The sequence below is a fragment of the Phyllostomus discolor genome, chromosome 2 (genome assembly GCF_004126475.2).
Source record: "Phyllostomus discolor isolate MPI-MPIP mPhyDis1 chromosome 2, mPhyDis1.pri.v3, whole genome shotgun sequence".
Taxonomy (NCBI): Eukaryota; Metazoa; Chordata; class Mammalia; order Chiroptera; family Phyllostomidae; genus Phyllostomus; species Phyllostomus discolor.
In genome coordinates this window covers 195,113,185-195,129,470 of record NC_040904.2, presented here as the reverse complement: position 1 = coordinate 195,129,470, position 16,286 = coordinate 195,113,185, and the positions used below count along the sequence as shown (strand labels likewise).

The following is a 16,286-nucleotide window of genomic DNA, read 5'->3' as shown; positions in this document are numbered from 1 at the left end:
CACCTCACTCCTTCCCTGGGACCCAAAGTACCATCAGTGATGACTTCAAAGGAGACACCGCCAGACAGGGGGCCCGAGCATGGTGTCCCACTCCTATAAAGTAATCTCTTCCCTACACTGGAGCTCGCCCACCCCCATTTCTGTCATTTCCTTCTCCTGCTTTCCCTTCCACTCTCTTGTCTTCTGCATCACCGACCTTCCCTCTTTCATATTACCACCAAAGACCGTGTTGATCTTACATTTCCATCCAGTCTTCTTTACCCATTCCCAACCCCTCCACACCCACTCCGTTCTAACTACTTTGTCTTGCTATCAAAATCCTCCTCAGCTCTCTTGGAAACCCCTCACCTCCAGAGCCCAGCCACCCCTGTGTCTTCCAGCCCCCCCCCCCCCCCCCCCCGCCAGAGCCCCAGGGACCCCTAGAGAATGCATCTGGCTCCACTTCTGTCATCCCTTCTTAAGGTTCGTCATGCTTCCCTTTCTCACTCCAAGCTGATGTCTCTGAACTTGTCTCTCTCCAGCTTGCCTTCGTCACCCCCAAATTCTTACATTTCCTTTTCTTTCCCCGACACGTTACCCTCAAATTCTACCCTCTTCCAGAAATCTCAGCCTCCTATATGTGTCTCTAATTTTTTTTTCAATTTCTTCCCCTCCTTCTAACCCCAAACTTCTATCCTATTCTCTGTCATAACTGCCTCCCCAACCTTCCCCCGCCCGACATGTCTGCCACGGACGCTGTCACCCAGGCTGCTTGCATCTCTTACCACACACCTCATTGCCCCGAAAGCCCCCTCGTAGCTCCATCTTTCCAATCTCACCCCACTGCCCCAATCTCGGCCTCGTACCCGCAACCTCCCGCCCCACCTCCGCCACAGACCCCTGTGCCCTCAAACTTCTGCCTCCCACATCTGCCCCTATAACCCGCAGCCCCTCCCTCCCTAGCCCTCTCCCGTGCCAGGCCCGCGGGCTCCCCACGTTCCGCCCCCGCGAACCCCTCCCTGCGCCCCGGGCCCCCTCGGCCTCGGCCGCGGCCAACTCGCGCGGCGCCTCCCCTCTCGCGTCCCCCTCCCCCCGCGCAGCCTGCCGAGCTCTCCCTCCCTCGCGTCTCCCTCCTGGCCCCTCTCTCCCCGTTCCTCCGCGCTCCCTCCTTCTCCCTCTTCCTCCCTTCTCCCATCCCCCTCTCCCGAGCTCCCTCCCTTCGCCGGCCGCTTTCCTGTGCGAGTCGCCGGACGGACGCGCCGCGCAGCCCGCCCGCAGCCCGGGGTCGGGCCGGCGCCGGGGGCCGGGGGGCCGGGACCCAGTGGGGGGCGCCGCTGGCCGCGGGGAGGGGCGGGGGGGGGCGAGGGCGACGGCGGCCCGCGAAGGGGCGGGGGCCGCGGGCGGAGGCCTCCGAGGGGGCCGGGGGTAGCGCGAGTGCGGGCCGCGCGAGGCGGGCGCGGGCGGCGGCGGCGGCGGCGGGCAGCCGGGCAGAGCCGCGCGGAGGGCCGCGGGCGCGAGCGGAGCGGCGGGGCGGGCGGCGCGGCCCGGGCGTTCCGGGGGCCGCGGGGCGGCGGCGGCGGGCCCGGGGAGGGGCTGAGCCGGAGCCGGGGTCGGGATCGCTCGGGGTCCGCGGGCGATCGGGGCCGGGGTGGGGGAGAGGGGGATGGGGGCCGCCCTCCGAGCGGGTCGGGGCCGCGGCCGCCGGCGTCGCGGCGGCGTCTGAAGCGGGAAGAGGAGAGGGGGGCGGGGGAGCGGCCGCCGCCGCCCCCCGGAGGCGCCGGATCCCCGCATCCCGCTCGGAGCCAGCCAGCCGTCCCGAGCTCCGGCCAGGTAAGACCTGCGGCCGCGCGGGCCTGGGGCACGCCCGGGCCCCGGGCCCGCGGCTCCCCACCCCCACCCCCACCCCCACCCCCACCCTCCCACTTCCCCTCCCGCCGCCGCCGCCGCCGCCGCCTCCATTTGTTATTTTCCCGGCCGGGTCCCCCCACTGCGGGCTCCGCCGGGCCCGGCGCCGGGGCGCGGAGTGGGGCCGGCGCCCCGCGGAGGGCGGAGGGCCGAGGGCCCGGGCACCCGGAGGATCGGGCGTGTGGGGGGAGGTGGGAGGGTCTCCGGAGGAGGCTGATGGGGCAAAAGAGGGGGCAGCCGGGACCCCGCGGCGGAGGGTGGCTTGGGGATGAACGGGAGATACCCGTGAAGGGGCTTTGGGGCGAAGGCAAAAAGAAATTCGACAGATGGCAGCGAGGTGGGGCTTCAGGTCTCCAGGAAAAGCCCCAGAGGCCCAGAACCCGGGTTTCCGAGCTCGAGGTTGGGGGTGGTTTGTGGGGAAGGGAAGTGGGAAGTGGGGAAGGGGTGTGGTAGGTGGGGAGGGATTGTAGCTGATGAAGGAGGGGAATGGAACCCGGGGAAACGACCGAGCAGGGGCCCACCTTCGAGAGGACCCTGAGGTGTTCCCGAGTGGAATTGGGAAGGCAATGCTCTCGTGATTCAGTTTTCTTTCCCCTAGTGCAGGTCACCTCTGGTCTTTTTTTTCCTCCCAATTTCAGACAGAGTTACTTCTCGGAGAGGGGCACACTGGGGCCCAGTAGCGCGGGTCATCTTAAAACTAATGGAGGGAGGAACACTGACGGGAGAGTGAGGGAGAGAGGGTATCCGGGAGGGTGGAAACGAGGAGGGAATTGGGCCATGTTGTAGGCACGCCAGACAAGTTGTCACCTCCACCTTCAGTTCCCTAGGGCATCCCTCTGCCCCTCTAGCTGTGGTTTGTGGCAGGAGGGGGGTTGTCTTCATTTACTATTTTGAGCTCAGAGATTTCCCTTTGTGCATGGGTTTATTTCTACTGGGGTAGGTCCTCTTCAGCTCTCTTCCCTGAGGGTACTATAGGAGAGTAGGAGTTGCTTTAGCAACTGGAAGGGGAGTGGCTGGCTGATGGACCCCTGGGATGGACTCTCGAGGTTCAGGTTCTGCCATTTCGTTGCCATGGCAACGATCCAGCGGATGTCTAATAGGTGGGGGTTCAGAATGTTGACTGGACTTCAGACTTTGGACACATCCGGAGGACCGTTGTCTGGGTTCTGGAGAACGTGGCCGGTGCTGCTGGCGTCTGGGTTTAGCAGGGGCCCACCCCCTTCCATGAGCAGTCTGTTGGACACAGGTAGATGTGTTAGTTGACAGTCCCGGTGTTTCTCCAAGTCTGCCCCCCTAGGCATGGTGGGAGCATGGAAGTGCTCTCTTCACTATACCATCTTTTGGTAGTTCTTTCTGACTCTATCTCTTATTAGCAGGGACTTTTTGTATGCAGTAGTCTTTTTGATTCTTTGTACGGATATTCTTCCATTTTCTTAATCTGAGTCCGTCTTCCCCAATCAACCTTTTCCTCTTTTGACACAGTGACCCCTTCCCTCAGCTAACCTTTGACCTATTTCCCTGATCTTGTAGGACTGCCTGAGCTTTTCCATGCCCGTCTCAGGTGAGGGTGGCCCAGGGGTAAGGGCAGTGGAATAGCCTGGTGCAGTGGAAGCACTCTGGAACTGGAGCCAGGAGACTTGGGTCTAGTCCTGGCTGCACTTCTGTGACCTTGGGCAAGTCACCTGTTTCTCTTAGCCTCGGCGTCATTGTGAGGTGAAGGGGTTACAGATGAGATGATTTCTGAGGTGCGCCTGACAATCCTGGATTCTCTGAAGGCTTAGGCCAGTGCATTGTTATCTGCTGGTCTGGGCTGCATTGTCATCTAGCAGTCACTTTGGACTGGTTTGTTAGTCTGGCAGATCTGGAATGATGGTGGGGGCTGGGCCAAGGATCCTGAAATTCACTCTGTAAGCCCTTCCCAGAAAAGCTTTGTGCTTGTATTGTATTCCTTCTGGCACCCTTCTCACATTTCTCCCTTAATTTCTTTTTCTGTTCTTAGAGACTCTTTCCCTAGTTTTCACTTTTCCACTTCCCCAATCTGGTCTTTTATCCTTTTCCTTTTGCAGTAAGGCAATGAATGTGAGTCAGCTTAGTGTGTTGCCAGACACACAGTAGGTGCTCTATAAATGTTAGTTGCAGTGACTGGCTACTAGGGCAAGATGGAGTGTAGCTTAGCTGTTGCTGCTAAAACCTGCCTCTGATTCAGACACAACCCTAACTGCTCTCGCCCTGCCCCTCCTTGCCCCAGGATTACCTGCCTTTTTATGACTGTTTTTATCTTTCAAAGTTACTCCTTGCTTGTTTTATCAGATTTCAGGTGCTTTTGAAAGTCGAGGTGGGGGGAGGGGCACACTAGGATTGCTCAGGGACATTCCCGCATTTCTCTGACCTAGCTGTGGAAGACTTGGGAGCGGGGTCAGTGATGGGGAGGAGAGATGGGCACTGTTCTCTAGAGGGGCTAGCAAAGACACACCAGTCACAAATGCTCATTGTTGCACTTTTGTTAGGGTTGCTTTTCCCTTTTGTTATTTGGGTTTTATTCTTTGGATTTTGGGGGTTGAGTTTTCAAATCAATCTACACAACAAAAATGTGGTAATAGTTGTAGTTGAGGAAAAGTTGCTGGTTTACTGGGCAGAGCATCGGTTGTAAGTTCAAAAGGCCTGGGGCCCTGTTCCAGCTATTTTGTTACTCTAAGTAAATTCTTACTAAGTTTCCTGGAAAGGTTAGGCTCACCCCTCACTACCTGCCTCAGTATGGCTCAGTGGCACTGAGTGAAGTAATTACTTTGTATTCCTTGGGGAAAGTATGATCTAGGATGTGGAAATGCCACTTGCCTAGCCAGGCCTCCTAACTCAGAACAGGCAGGTAAGCTTACTCCGTTCCCACTGAGACCACCAGCACTTCATCCAAGAAGGCCTATGAAGTTGGTGAGCTTAAAGATCAAAAACAAGAACGGAACACACATGTGTACATGCCATCAGTGGGGGACACCGAAAGGAAGAGAACAATAACAACATTTTTGCTCTCTAAAGATCATATGGTCAGTAGTGTTGAAAGATAGGACACTTAGCAAGAAATACAAACCACTGCAAACAAAAATAGCTGACTATATAGATATGGATAGATACAGATCAGCTGTGAGAAGGGGTGTGTGCCCATCTGAGCCGAGTGACAGATAGGTTCACAAGATTGTAAAGTTGTGTTGTGTGCTCACTGATCTCGCTGATTTGGTCGGCAACATGAAAAGTCCTGCCTTTTCCTCTGGCCTTCGGGACCCCATGTACTAGAGAGGGGGTCTTTATGACGCTCTCAAAAGTGAAGCTCTGCTCTTTGGGGATACCTGGATTTGGTCTTGGGATTGGTAGGGTTGTGTGCCTTTGCAGTGTAGATTGGGGCAGTCTTCTCCCACCTACTCTGATGTGAAAAAAGATTCTTTTTGTATCTCTGGGGCTGATCTAGGTCTTCTGAGGACTAATCGCACCAGCTTCTGATGAGAATATAGCAAAGCATAGAAGAAAGAACGTGGGCTTTGAAATCAGGGAGAGGTGGGCTTGATGCTGGCACCGTCACTGGTTCCTCGCTGTGTATTATCACATGAATTTGGCAAGTCAGAATCACAATCTTCGAGCCTCAGTTTCCTCACCTATATAATGGGAGTAGTAACACCTACTTTTGAGGGTTGGTTGTAAATATTAAATTGTGTAGGTGAGGGTTTGACATAAAGAAGGTACTCGATACATAAGTTACTACTTGAGTTTGTTTCTTTTCATTCCTCTGTTACTACTTGAGCTTGTTTCTTTTCGCTCCTCTTTTCGCATCCCTGTGGAATGCGCATGTGCACAGGTATCTCCTGGGGACTGTGACGGGTAAAACAGTGTCATCTCTAGAATGGGGGCTCCTAGCTACATCTGAGTTGTATTGCCCTCCCCAGGGATGAAAGAGATGACATTGCAAGCAGAGTCTTCTGCACTTGTAGATAGCTGGGTAGCCCATGGGGCGAGCCAGCCGAGTTACGGGGCTAGTACCTCTTGACCGAAAGGCTTAGCGTGGAACCACTCGCTCAGCCCCTTGACAAGCACAGTGGTAGCCCTTTCAGACTCTGTTCCCTGATTTGGAGACTTGGATGTTCTTTCTAACAGGCTTCACTGAAAACAGATCCTGCAAGTCCCAGGCGCCTACACTGGAAACTTGGAGATCCTGCTTCCTGCTTCCCAGGCCACAGCTGTGGGGAGCTTGGGGTGAAGCAGAGAAATTTCTGTATTCAGCTGCCCAGGCAGAGGAGAATGGGGTCTCCACAGCCTGAAGAATGAAGACACGACAGAATAAAGACTCAGTGAGTGATAGCTTAATTGAGACACATGAAAGATTAGGGGCGGGGAAGCTAGGGGGAAGGGCCTGGAGAGAAAGAACAGAAGTAAGGTGCATCCTGAAGTTAGGTGAAACGTAAAAAAACCTTTTTATTGTTTTCTTCCTTATTCCTCAGATGTCAATGAGGAGTGGACGGAAGAAAGAGGCCCCTGGGCCCCGGGAAGAACTGAGATCGAGGGGCCGGGCCTCCCCTGGAGGGGTCAGCACATCCAGCAGTGATGGCAAAGCCGAGAAGTCTAGGCAGACAGCCAAGGTATTCTGTCCCGAGGTCCTCCCACAGGATGCTCAGGCTCTGGGGCTGAGGGTGTTTGTGTGTGTTGTGGGGGAACTTCCTGTCTGGCACAGGGTAGTGGCGGAGGCTTGGGAGGTGTAAGACAAGAATTTTCTCTTTCTCTTTAACAGAAGGCACGAGTAGAGGAAGCCTCCACCCCAAAGGTCAGCAAGCAGGGCCGCAGTGAGGAGATCTCAGAGAGTGAGAGTGAGGAGACCAACGCACCAAAAAAGACCAAAACTGAGGTGGGAGACCCTTGCAGCCGTCCTGACCCATCTTCTGACTTTCCTTCCTCTACACTTTCTTTCATTCAGGATTCCCTTTTTCTTGTTAATCTCACTATTTTTCTTAAGGTTTAATTTATTAATTTTTAGAGAGGAGGGAAGTGAGGGAAAGAAACATCAGTCGTTGCCTCTCACACACCCCCAAACAGGTACCCAGCCCCCAACCCAGGCACATGCCCTGGCCAGGAACTGAACTGGCAACCCTTTGGTTCACAGGCCAGCACTCAGTCCACTGAGTGCTGGATTCCTATTTTAGTCTCACTTGGGATATGAGAGAAAAATCACATCCTAGTACTTATTAAAGTGGTCCTGTCTATAATATATCAGACAGATCTTTAGGGCTTTGGCTAGGCAGGGTCAAAGGGGACTGGAAGTGTGGAAGAGTCTAGCCTTTCCTAGGTCCTGATTTTCAGGAAGGGGCAGGGCAGGAGGTTAAGGGTGAGAAGTCTTACTGGAAGGAACAGATAAATCATAAGGAAAATGTAGAGGTGGTCCTTTTAAGAACCAGGGGTTTCTGGGATGTTAAAGGGGTAAAGGAGTTGAGAGGAGGGTAGATATGAGCTGGTGGAAGACAGGGGTTTGGGTTCAGCTGTGGACAGAGAGAAGGTGCCTGAGATGGACACTTGAAGGGCCAGGGTTTTACAAGGAGGAAACCAGACTAACTGCTAGGGGGCAACTGAGAATGTGGTGGAATCCAGAGATGGTAGGAAAGTGGGCTTGAGTAAGAGTATTCATCACACTTTGGCACAGTGGTGTGCTGTGAGGGGGAAATGATTTCTTGCCAAGGAGACCCCAAGTCTAGGGGAAGCAAGAAAGGAAAGGGGAAAATGGCCCTCCCTTTTCTGCAGCAGGAGCTCCCTCGGCCACAGTCTCCCTCCGATCTGGACAGCTTAGATGGGCGGAGCCTCAATGATGATGGCAGCAGTGACCCAAGGGACATAGACCAGGATAACCGAAGCACGTCCCCCAGCATCTACAGCCCTGGAAGTGTTGAGAATGACTCCGACTCGTCTTCTGGCCTGTCCCAGGGCCCAGCCCGCCCCTACCACCCACCTCCACTCTTTCCTCCCTCTCCTCCACCACCAGACAGCAACCCCCGGCAGCCAGAGCCTGGTTTTGAACCTCATTCTTCTGTGACACCCACTGGATATCATGCTCCCATGGAACCCCCCACATCTCGGATGTTCCAGGCTCCTCCTGGGGCCCCTCCCCCTCACCCACAGCTCTATCCTGGGGGTGCTGGTGGAGGGGTTTTGTCTGGACCCCCAATGGGTCCCAAGGGGGGAGGGGCTGCCTCTTCAGTAGGGGCCCCTAGTGGGGGTAAGCAGCACCCCCCACCTACTACTCCCATTTCAATATCAAGCTCTGGGGCTGGTGGTGTTCCCCCAACAAAGCCGCCTAACACTCCAGTGGGTGGTGGAAACCTACCCTCTGCTCCACCACCAGCCACTTTCCCCCACGTGACACCAAACCTGCCTCCCCCACCTGCTCTGAGACCCCTTAACAATGCATCAGCCTCTCCTCCTGGGCTGGGGGCCCAGCCACTACCTGGGCATCTGCCCTCTCCCCATGCCATGGGGCAGGGTATGGGTGGACTTCCTCCTGGCCCAGAGAAGGGCCCCACTCTTGCTCCCTCACCCCATCCTCTGCCCCCTGTTTCCTCCTCTTCTGCCCCAGCCCCCCCAATGAGGTATCCTTATTCATCCTCTAGTAGTAGTTCTGCAGCAGCCTCCTCTGCCAGTTCTTCTTCATCTGCCTCTGCCTCCCAATACGCAGCTTCCCAGGCATTGCCCAGTTATCCCCACTCCTTCCCTCCCCCGACCAGCTTGTCTGTTTCTAATCAGCCACCCAAGTATACTCAGCCTTCTCTCCCATCCCAGGCTGTGTGGAGCCAGGGTCCCCCACCACCTCCACCCTATGGCCGCCTCTTGGCCAACAGCAATGCCCACCCAGGCCCCTTCCCTCCTTCCACTGGAGGACAGTCCACTGCCCACCCACCAGCTCCAACACATCACCATCACCACCAGCAACAGCAGCAGCAGCAACAGCAGCAGCAACAGCATCATGGTAGCTCTGGGCCCCCGCCACCTGGAGCATATCCCCACCCCCTAGAGAGCAGTAATTCCCACCATGCACACCCTTATGCCATGTCCCCCTCCCTGGGCTCTCTGAGGCCCTACCCACCAGGGCCAGCACACCTGCCCCCACCTCACAGCCAGGTGTCCTATAGCCAAGCAGGCCCTAATGGCCCCCCAGCCTCTTCTTCCTCTTCCAACTCTTCTTCCTCCTCTCAAGGGTCCTACCCATGTTCACACCCCTCCCCTTCCCAGGGCCCCCAAGGGGCGCCCTACCCTTTCCCACCGGTGCCTCCAGTCACCACCTCCTCGGCTACACTTTCCACAGTCATTGCCACAGTGGCTTCCTCGCCAGCAGGCTACAAAACAGCCTCCCCACCTGGGCCCCCACCGTATGGGAAGAGAGCCCAGTCCCCAGGGGCCTACAAGACAGCCACCCCACCGGGATACAAGCCGGGGTCACCGCCCTCCTTCCGAACGGGGACCCCACCAGGCTACCGAGGCGCTTCGCCGCCCGCAGGCCCAGGGACCTTCAAGCCAGGCTCGCCCACCGTGGGACCTGGGCCACCCCTGCCAACTGCAGGGCCCTCGAGCCTGTCATCCCTGCCACCACCTCCTGCGGGCCCTGCCTCGGGGCCGCCCCTCAACGCCACGCAGATCAAACAGGAGCCGGCTGAGGAATATGAGACCCCCGACAGCCCAGTGCCCCCTGTCCGCAGCCCCTCGCCCCCTCCCAAGGTGGTAGACGTACCCAGCCACGCCAGTCAGTCAGCCAGGTGAGTGGGGCATGGGCGGGACTGGGATGGGGAACAACGAAGAGGGTGACAGAGATAGGCAGGAGGCACGAAAGGAAGGGTGCTTGCAGTCATGGGGTGCTTTTTAAAGCACCCTCGCCCCTCCTTCCCAGCCTGCGGATGCTGACTTTGGGCGGGAGTCACTGCGGAGCCGCTCACGAGGGCTAAACACTTGCTGCCTCCGCGCCCTGGCAGGTTCAATAAACACCTGGATCGCGGCTTTAACTCGTGCGCGCGCAGCGACTTATACTTTGTGCCGCTGGAGGGCTCCAAGCTGGCCAAGAAGAGAGCCGATCTGGTGGAGAAGGTGCGGCGCGAGGCCGAGCAGCGCGCTCGCGAAGAAAAGGAGCGCGAGCGCGAGCGGGAACGTGAGAAAGAGCGGGAGCGCGAGAAGGAGCGCGAGCTGGAACGGAGCATGGTGAGTGCGTCACCACGTGCGCCTCCCGCCTTACTGCTCTCCTTTTGCGCTGCGCTGGGAGGCTCGAGGGGCGGGGCGTCATCGCGCCACCTCTTGGAGGGGAGGAAGGACTGCAGCCTAGGAAATGGAGACCGGGAAGATTCCTGCGAGAGGACTGCCTGCCTGGGTTGGTTGAAGGACAGCTCAGGTCAGACTACCTGTGGACTGTAAGAACAGCCACTATTTAGGAGAAGGGGTTAGGGAAGGTCCTGGTAGGCTGCATTCAGTTGCTGAGGCAAATGAGTAGCTTAGGACCGGCCACCTTTTTACAGGACTGCTCTTCTGACTCTTCTTTTCTTCGTACCCCGCAGAAGTTGGCTCAGGAGGGACGTGCTCCAGTGGAGTGTCCATCTCTCGGCCCTGTGCCCCATCGCCCTCCGTTTGAGCCGGGCAGCGCTGTGGCTACAGTGCCCCCCTACTTGGGTCCTGACACTCCGGCCCTGCGCACTCTCAGTGAATATGCCCGGCCCCACGTCATGTCTCCTGGCAATCGCAACCATCCGTTCTACGTGCCCCTGGGGGCAGTGGACCCGGGGCTCCTGGGTTACAATGTCCCAGCCCTGTACAGCAGTGACCCAGCAGCCCGGGAGAGGGAGCGGGAGGCCCGAGAACGAGACCTCCGTGATCGCCTCAAGCCTGGCTTCGAGGTGAAGCCCAGTGAGCTGGAACCCTTACACGGGGTTCCTGGGCCAGGCCTGGATCCCTTCCCCCGACACGGGGGCCTGGCTCTGCAGCCTGGCCCTCCTGGCCTGCACCCTTTCCCCTTTCATCCCAGCCTGGGGCCCCTTGAGAGGGAACGTCTGGCACTGGCTGCTGGGCCAGCCCTGCGGCCTGACATGTCCTATGCGGAGCGTCTGGCAGCTGAGAGACAGCATGCAGAAAGGGTGGCAGCCTTGGGCAATGACCCACTGGCCCGGCTGCAGATGCTCAATGTGACCCCCCATCACCACCAGCACTCCCACATCCACTCTCACCTGCACCTCCACCAGCAGGATGCCATCCATGCAGGTGAGACTCCTACTTCCTTCCTTCACTCCTTGGGGCTACCTTGCCGTCTAGCAAGTGACCCAGCTCTTCTGTTCCTCAAGCCAGGACTTCCGTGTCCTCCATGAGCCTCTCTCTTGAGTGCTGCCATGACCTTTGCCTCCCTGTCATGCACCAGCCTGTCCCTTCATATCCTACCCTTGCCACAAAGACTGTTCCTCACACCCCCACCCTCTTCAGAATCTAGCATCCCACCCATGATAGAGGTTCAAGCTGGGAATCTTGGAAAGAGCACCACCTTTCTACCATTAGAGCCCCTCACATACCTGTCTTCTTGTTCCTCTGGATTCAACTCTTGTGGCTTCTTGCTGACTTCTCCCAGCTGGAGGTCTTTTCTGTTCCTCCCCCATTTCTGTGCCTTTTCAGAAAGAGCCTTGTAGCTGTGGTTGTGGGCATCCTAGATAATAATGAGCCTAGCTTACTATCCCTTCACTGTGTTTTCGTATTGCCCAATCTAGCCTTATACTCATATTCATTCCAACGTCTCTTGAGCTTTCCCTCTCTCTTATCCTCTGTCCTCTTCCTGTCTCATTTTCTAAACTCTCTGTCCTCTTCCATCTCCTCTAAGCAGTCCACTTCTCTCTTTTCTTTTCCTCAGATCCCTCTACAGCTGTAATCTGCCCTCTGCCATCAGTATGTCCCTGCTCTAGTAATGTCTTATGCTGTCTATTGTGCCTCCTCATTTCACTCTGGATCTCTCTGTTTGATTTTCCATCTCTCTTCCCAGGCTTGGATTCCCTTCACCTACATGCATGGTTTTCCCCAAACCTGCCTTCTGGTGACACCTTCCTCTTCTCTACCCTCCAGCCTCTGCCTCGGTGCACCCTCTCATTGACCCCCTGGCCTCAGGGTCTCACCTTACCCGGATACCCTACCCAGCTGGGACCCTCCCCAACCCCCTTCTTCCTCACCCTCTGCACGAGAACGAAGTTCTTCGTCACCAGCTCTTTGGTAAGGATGGAAGTTAGGGATGGGGAAGGTCTAATGAGTGAAGGGCAGAAAGGAGGAATTTGGATGGTGGGATTGGTCTAGTTGGGCTTGGGAGGGGGTGAGGAGGCACCCAGAGGAGGTGGGAATGGGGGCAGGTCCTGCCCAAGGGAGGTAATAGGTTTTAGTGCCAGGCTAAGAAGTTTGAATCCTAACTCCACTGCTGGCATTTTGCAGGACTGGCTATTACCCAACTTTTTTTGGCTTCAGTTTCCTCTGTATGTAAAGTGGTTGGCTATCGCCTGGTTCAGAGTAGACCTTCAGTCCCCCATCAGTTATGTGCTCCCTGCCCTTCTTGCCCACAGCCGCTCCTTACCGGGAACTGCCAGCTTCCCTCTCTGCCCCGATGTCAGCAGCTCACCAGCTGCAGGCCATGCACGCGCAGTCCGCTGAGCTGCAGCGCTTGGCGCTAGAGCAGCAGCAGTGGTTGCACGCCCATCACCCGCTGCACAGTGTGCCGCTACCTGCCCAGGAGGACTACTACAGGTACTACCAGGCATGCCTAGTCCTGGAGTGAAGGGATGTAAGCCTGGATGGGGTTTGGGCATGGTACAACTGGGCTAGGCTCCTGGGGGAGATCCCCTCCACTATCCTCTGTGACAGGGGTCAGGTCAGGTTTGAATTCAGTCTCTCATATGTTCTATACCTTTTCTCTTCCCCAGTCACCTGAAAAAGGAAAGTGACAAGCCGCTGTAAACCTGCAATCAAGACAGCCAGGGCCTGAGTGTGCATCTGGACCTTGGAGGTCTCCCTCCCGGCCTGCAATCCAGAGCATCGAGGGGTGCTGCTCAGTTGCAGGGCCTCCGCAGCTGGGCAGAGGGAGGGAGGAAGGGACAGATGGAAGGCCGAGGCTCCTGTGGTGTGCAGAGGTGGGGAGGTGGCAGCGGTGGGGGCAGAAGGCGCACAGTATCTTGGACCAGGTCCTTCCTTGTCCCCCTGCTTTCTTCCTCTCCCATGCCCAATCCCTGTGGCCATCACGCCCTCCCCCACCTTGTTGGTGTGATTATTTCATCTGTTAGATGTGGCTGTTTTTGCGTAGCATTGTGTGCCGCCCCTGCCCCTCCCTAATCCCTGTGAGCGCGCCCCCTCTGCGATGTATGCTCCTTGCCCCTGCCCCACATTAATAATTTATATATAAATATCTATATGATGCTCTTTAAAAACATCCCAACCAAAACCAACCAAACAAAACATCCTCACAACTCCCCAGGAAGATGGCTGTGACTCTTTATTTGCGGGCTATGGGGTTGGGACCTCAAGACACACCAGCTCCGAAGTTGCAAGGGAAGGGACAGGCCTTCTGAAACAACTGGGTGGAGGGACCCTGGGCAGTTGGAGAGGGTGCCACTGAAGCTAGTCCCCCTCCTTCCTCCCAAGGCTGGGAAGTCAGGGTGCTGGAGGCCTGCGACAGGCACCCCCTCTGCCAAGGCCAGTTCTAGGAAATGCTCAGACTTGAGGCGGTTTTGCTACTGGTCTGACAGGAGCGACCAGTCTGAATCTTTTCTGTACAATAGTTTGGTACATGGTTATGAAGCAGGGGCCGGGGTTTCAACAAATCAAGTAGATTAGAATCCAGGAGTCTTTACCCTATGGTTTGAGAAGAGTAGGTGACAATTTCAAACACCTAGAAAAGAGAAATTAGAGGGTGTCAGGCTGCAGTATACTTTCCTAAACAGGTCCTTTTAGGAAAGTGCGAGAGGGCTTTTAGTTCCAAGCTTTTACCGCTGCGAATCACTGTCTCCGTTCTTAAAAACTAAAGGGTGTGACTGGCTTCTTTCAGCCAATCAGCATCGATTAATTTGCATAAACTCGTATCAAATGTTCAGAAAGTCTAGAAGTGAATGATATAAGTTCCTTAAACTACTGTTTTTCCTTGTGAATGTTACAGTGCGCCTCGTTGATTATACAACAGTAAGAATTAGAAAAGGCCGCTCTGAGCTCACCCTCACCAATAGTGGAGTTCATGGATTCCCCGTGTTCTCTCCAGGATTTCCTTCTCAGTGCTTACAGCTCTTTTTGAATTTGTCTAGTAGGTCTTCCTGTCTTTACGGGAAGACCCACAATTACACGTTACGCTAAAAGGTAGAATTACTCGACTATTGGGCTTTAAAGATGTATGTTCTTAGTGCCGGGTAAAACGCTGGTGTTACATTAGGAGACATACGAAAGACTTCAGGAGCTTATAATAAAGTAGTTAACATTACACTGACGAAACTTCCGGTTGCGACTACCACGGTTTTTCCTTTCTGGAGCCATCTGGAGATCCTAGTTGGGAGAGCGTGTTTCCTTTTTCAGCATTTCTTTGGTTTCGCTACACGTGCAACCATTACAGCACGATGGCGTCCGCCTCCGCCCAACCTGCGGCCCTGAGCGCGGAGCAGGCCAAGGGTGAGGAGCGTTCTCGTTACCCGGCCGGCTGCCTGCGGGAAGAGGGTGCGGGCGGTGGTTAACAGACGGACATGCTTGCATCGGTGGGAAACGGGGAGCGCGGTACCACCCCCCCCCCCCCTTTCCTTTAACAAGGATATCCTAGAGCGAGAGATTCCGAGCCGTGTGTATTGGATTCTTATGGCTTGGGCCCACTAATTAATTCCTTGCCCTCTTCCTTGCTTTGTCGGCTGGGCCTGCTGGCGATGCTCCTCTGTCTACCCCGGGACGCCACCTTGGGTTGCATCTGCCGTACAGTGGTCCTGGCCGAGGTGATCCAGGCGTTCTCGGCCCCCGAGAACGCCGTACGCATGGACGAGGCTCGAGACAACGCATGCAACGATATGGGCAAGATGCTGCAATTCGTGCTGCCGGTGGCTACACAAATTCAGCAGGAGGTTATCAAAGCCTACGGCTTCAGCTGCGACGGGGAAGGTGGGCCGGGCGGTGAAGGCCGGGGAGGTGGAGTGAATCTGGGAGCTGTCGTCTCCTTTCTCGCCACACGGCGGCAGCCACAATCTGACTAACAGTATTGGCACTGAGAGCCTAAGGTCTTCCCTGAACTGCACCAGGTGAAGTCCTAAATGCATTTTGTAGTTACCATTAATTATACTACTCCATTTTAAGATGAGAAAAACAGACTCCTGTAGTAAACTAAGTGCCGAGGTCACAGCAGAGCTGGACCTGAACCCTGTTCTGGAAGCTTTAGTGAGATGTCTGTGTGACGACAGCAGGCTCCTTCAGCCTCTCCGAGGTGTTTCAGCTAATCTGTCCCTGAGGGTTGGAGGTTCATTTTCTTTGGTGAGATCTGATTTAGACCAGTTGGCCCATGGCCTTCCTGTATTGTGGTTATGGACGTCAGATCTTGTGGGTGTTCATACTTTGGGTTCCTATAATGAAATGGCTACAATTGTTTACCTGATGGTGAGAAGTACACTGCTTTGGTATATTTCCATTCACCGCATCCCATCTATCTGTGTCCTGTGTAGACCAGGAAGTGGTTGGTGCAAACCACACAGGACAGAGGTCTTGCATGTGCCTTGTTTTGCAGGCAGCTACCTGGCCAGAAGGGGAGCAGCCAGTTAGTTACTCGTATTCAAGCTACCCACCTTCTTGTCTTGGGCACCTCCATTCCCTGGGGATATGGGTTGACGCTCAGATCTCCCTTGCAGGTGTTCTTAAGTTTGCCCGCTTGGTCAAGTCTTATGAAGCTCAGGATCCCGAAATTGCCAGCCTGTCCAGCAAGCTGAAGGCGCTGTTCCTGCCTCCCATGACACTGCCGCCCCACGGGCCTGCTTCAGGTGGTGGTGTCGCTGCCTCCTGAGGGTTGGCCTCCCCTATAACACTTCCTGGGAAAGTCTTGATGTTCCCGAGGATAATAAACATACCTGTGACTTAGCTTCCATGTCAATCTTTTGTGACCCGACAACCCCACCTCCTGGCCCCAGATTCCCTCTGCCATTCCAGCTGCTCATCTCCCTGTCCAGATCCTTCCTATACTCTTGTTGGGACCAACCCTGGTACAAGGCAGGGTAGGAGGGTGTGTGGGCTGCACATTCGACATCCTGGGTTGGTAGGCCTGCACAGGCAGCACCTCTGCTGAGGAGTGGGGCTTTCTGAGCTTTTCCTGAGGCTTGTTTGGTGGCTGTGGATCAAGAGGCTCCCCATTGGTTGGTGTTCGATTGGCCAGGGTT

The 16,286-nt window shown here is 55.8% G+C and overlaps 2 protein-coding genes and 1 non-coding gene across 4 annotated transcripts; all 3 read left to right on the top strand.

Annotated features, from left to right (window-relative positions):
• The first annotated feature begins 1,641 nt into the window (after nt 1-1,641).
• On the top strand, nt 1,642-14,225 carry ATN1 (atrophin 1). Of its 2 annotated transcripts, none has more exons than XM_028532625.2 (10): nt 1,642-1,809; nt 6,025-6,218; nt 6,369-6,506; nt 6,656-6,769; nt 7,660-9,659; nt 9,873-10,095; nt 10,446-11,142; nt 11,986-12,129; nt 12,471-12,651; nt 12,828-14,225. In XM_028532625.2, the coding sequence occupies exons 2-10, from the start codon at nt 6,192-6,194 to the stop codon at nt 12,859-12,861; spliced, it is 3,558 nt and encodes a 1,185-aa protein (XP_028388426.1). In that variant the 5' UTR covers nt 1,642-1,809; nt 6,025-6,191; the 3' UTR covers nt 12,862-14,225. The 2 variants fall into 2 exon arrangements, with proteins under 2 accessions (XP_028388426.1, XP_028388425.1); XM_028532624.2 differs by having other exon boundaries at nt 1,644-1,809; nt 7,657-9,659.
• LOC114514243 lies at nt 14,164-14,226 on the top strand. Its single transcript, XR_003685969.1, has one exon. It is a non-coding gene; the product is annotated as a U7 small nuclear RNA (small nuclear RNA).
• A 147-nt stretch (nt 14,227-14,373) lies between these two features.
• On the top strand, nt 14,374-15,939 carry C2H12orf57 (chromosome 2 C12orf57 homolog). Its single transcript, XM_028532529.2, has 3 exons — nt 14,374-14,553; nt 14,851-15,027; nt 15,765-15,939. The coding sequence occupies exons 1-3, from the start codon at nt 14,502-14,504 to the stop codon at nt 15,914-15,916; spliced, it is 381 nt and encodes a 126-aa protein (XP_028388330.1). The 5' UTR covers nt 14,374-14,501; the 3' UTR covers nt 15,917-15,939.
• The last annotated feature ends 347 nt before the right edge of the window (nt 15,940-16,286 follow it).

Bases quoted from the DNA above. Each gene is read 5' to 3' on its own strand.
- C2H12orf57 (XM_028532529.2), top strand. From the start codon at position 14,502: ATGGCGTCCGCCTCCGCCCAACCTGCGGCCCTGAGCGCGGAGCAGGCC. The intron at 14,554-14,850 runs GTGAGGAGCGTT...TCTGCCGTACAG, and splicing joins GAGCGCGGAGCAGGCCAAGG to TGGTCCTGGCCGAGGTGATC. The intron at 15,028-15,764 runs GTGGGCCGGGCG...TCTCCCTTGCAG, and splicing joins CTTCAGCTGCGACGGGGAAG to GTGTTCTTAAGTTTGCCCGC.
- ATN1 (XM_028532624.2), top strand. From the start codon at position 6,192: ATGAAGACACGACAGAATAAAGACTCA. The intron at 9,660-9,872 runs GTGAGTGGGGCA...GCGCCCTGGCAG, and splicing joins CACGCCAGTCAGTCAGCCAG to GTTCAATAAACACCTGGATC. The intron at 12,652-12,827 runs GTACTACCAGGC...TCTCTTCCCCAG, and splicing joins GCCCAGGAGGACTACTACAG to TCACCTGAAAAAGGAAAGTG.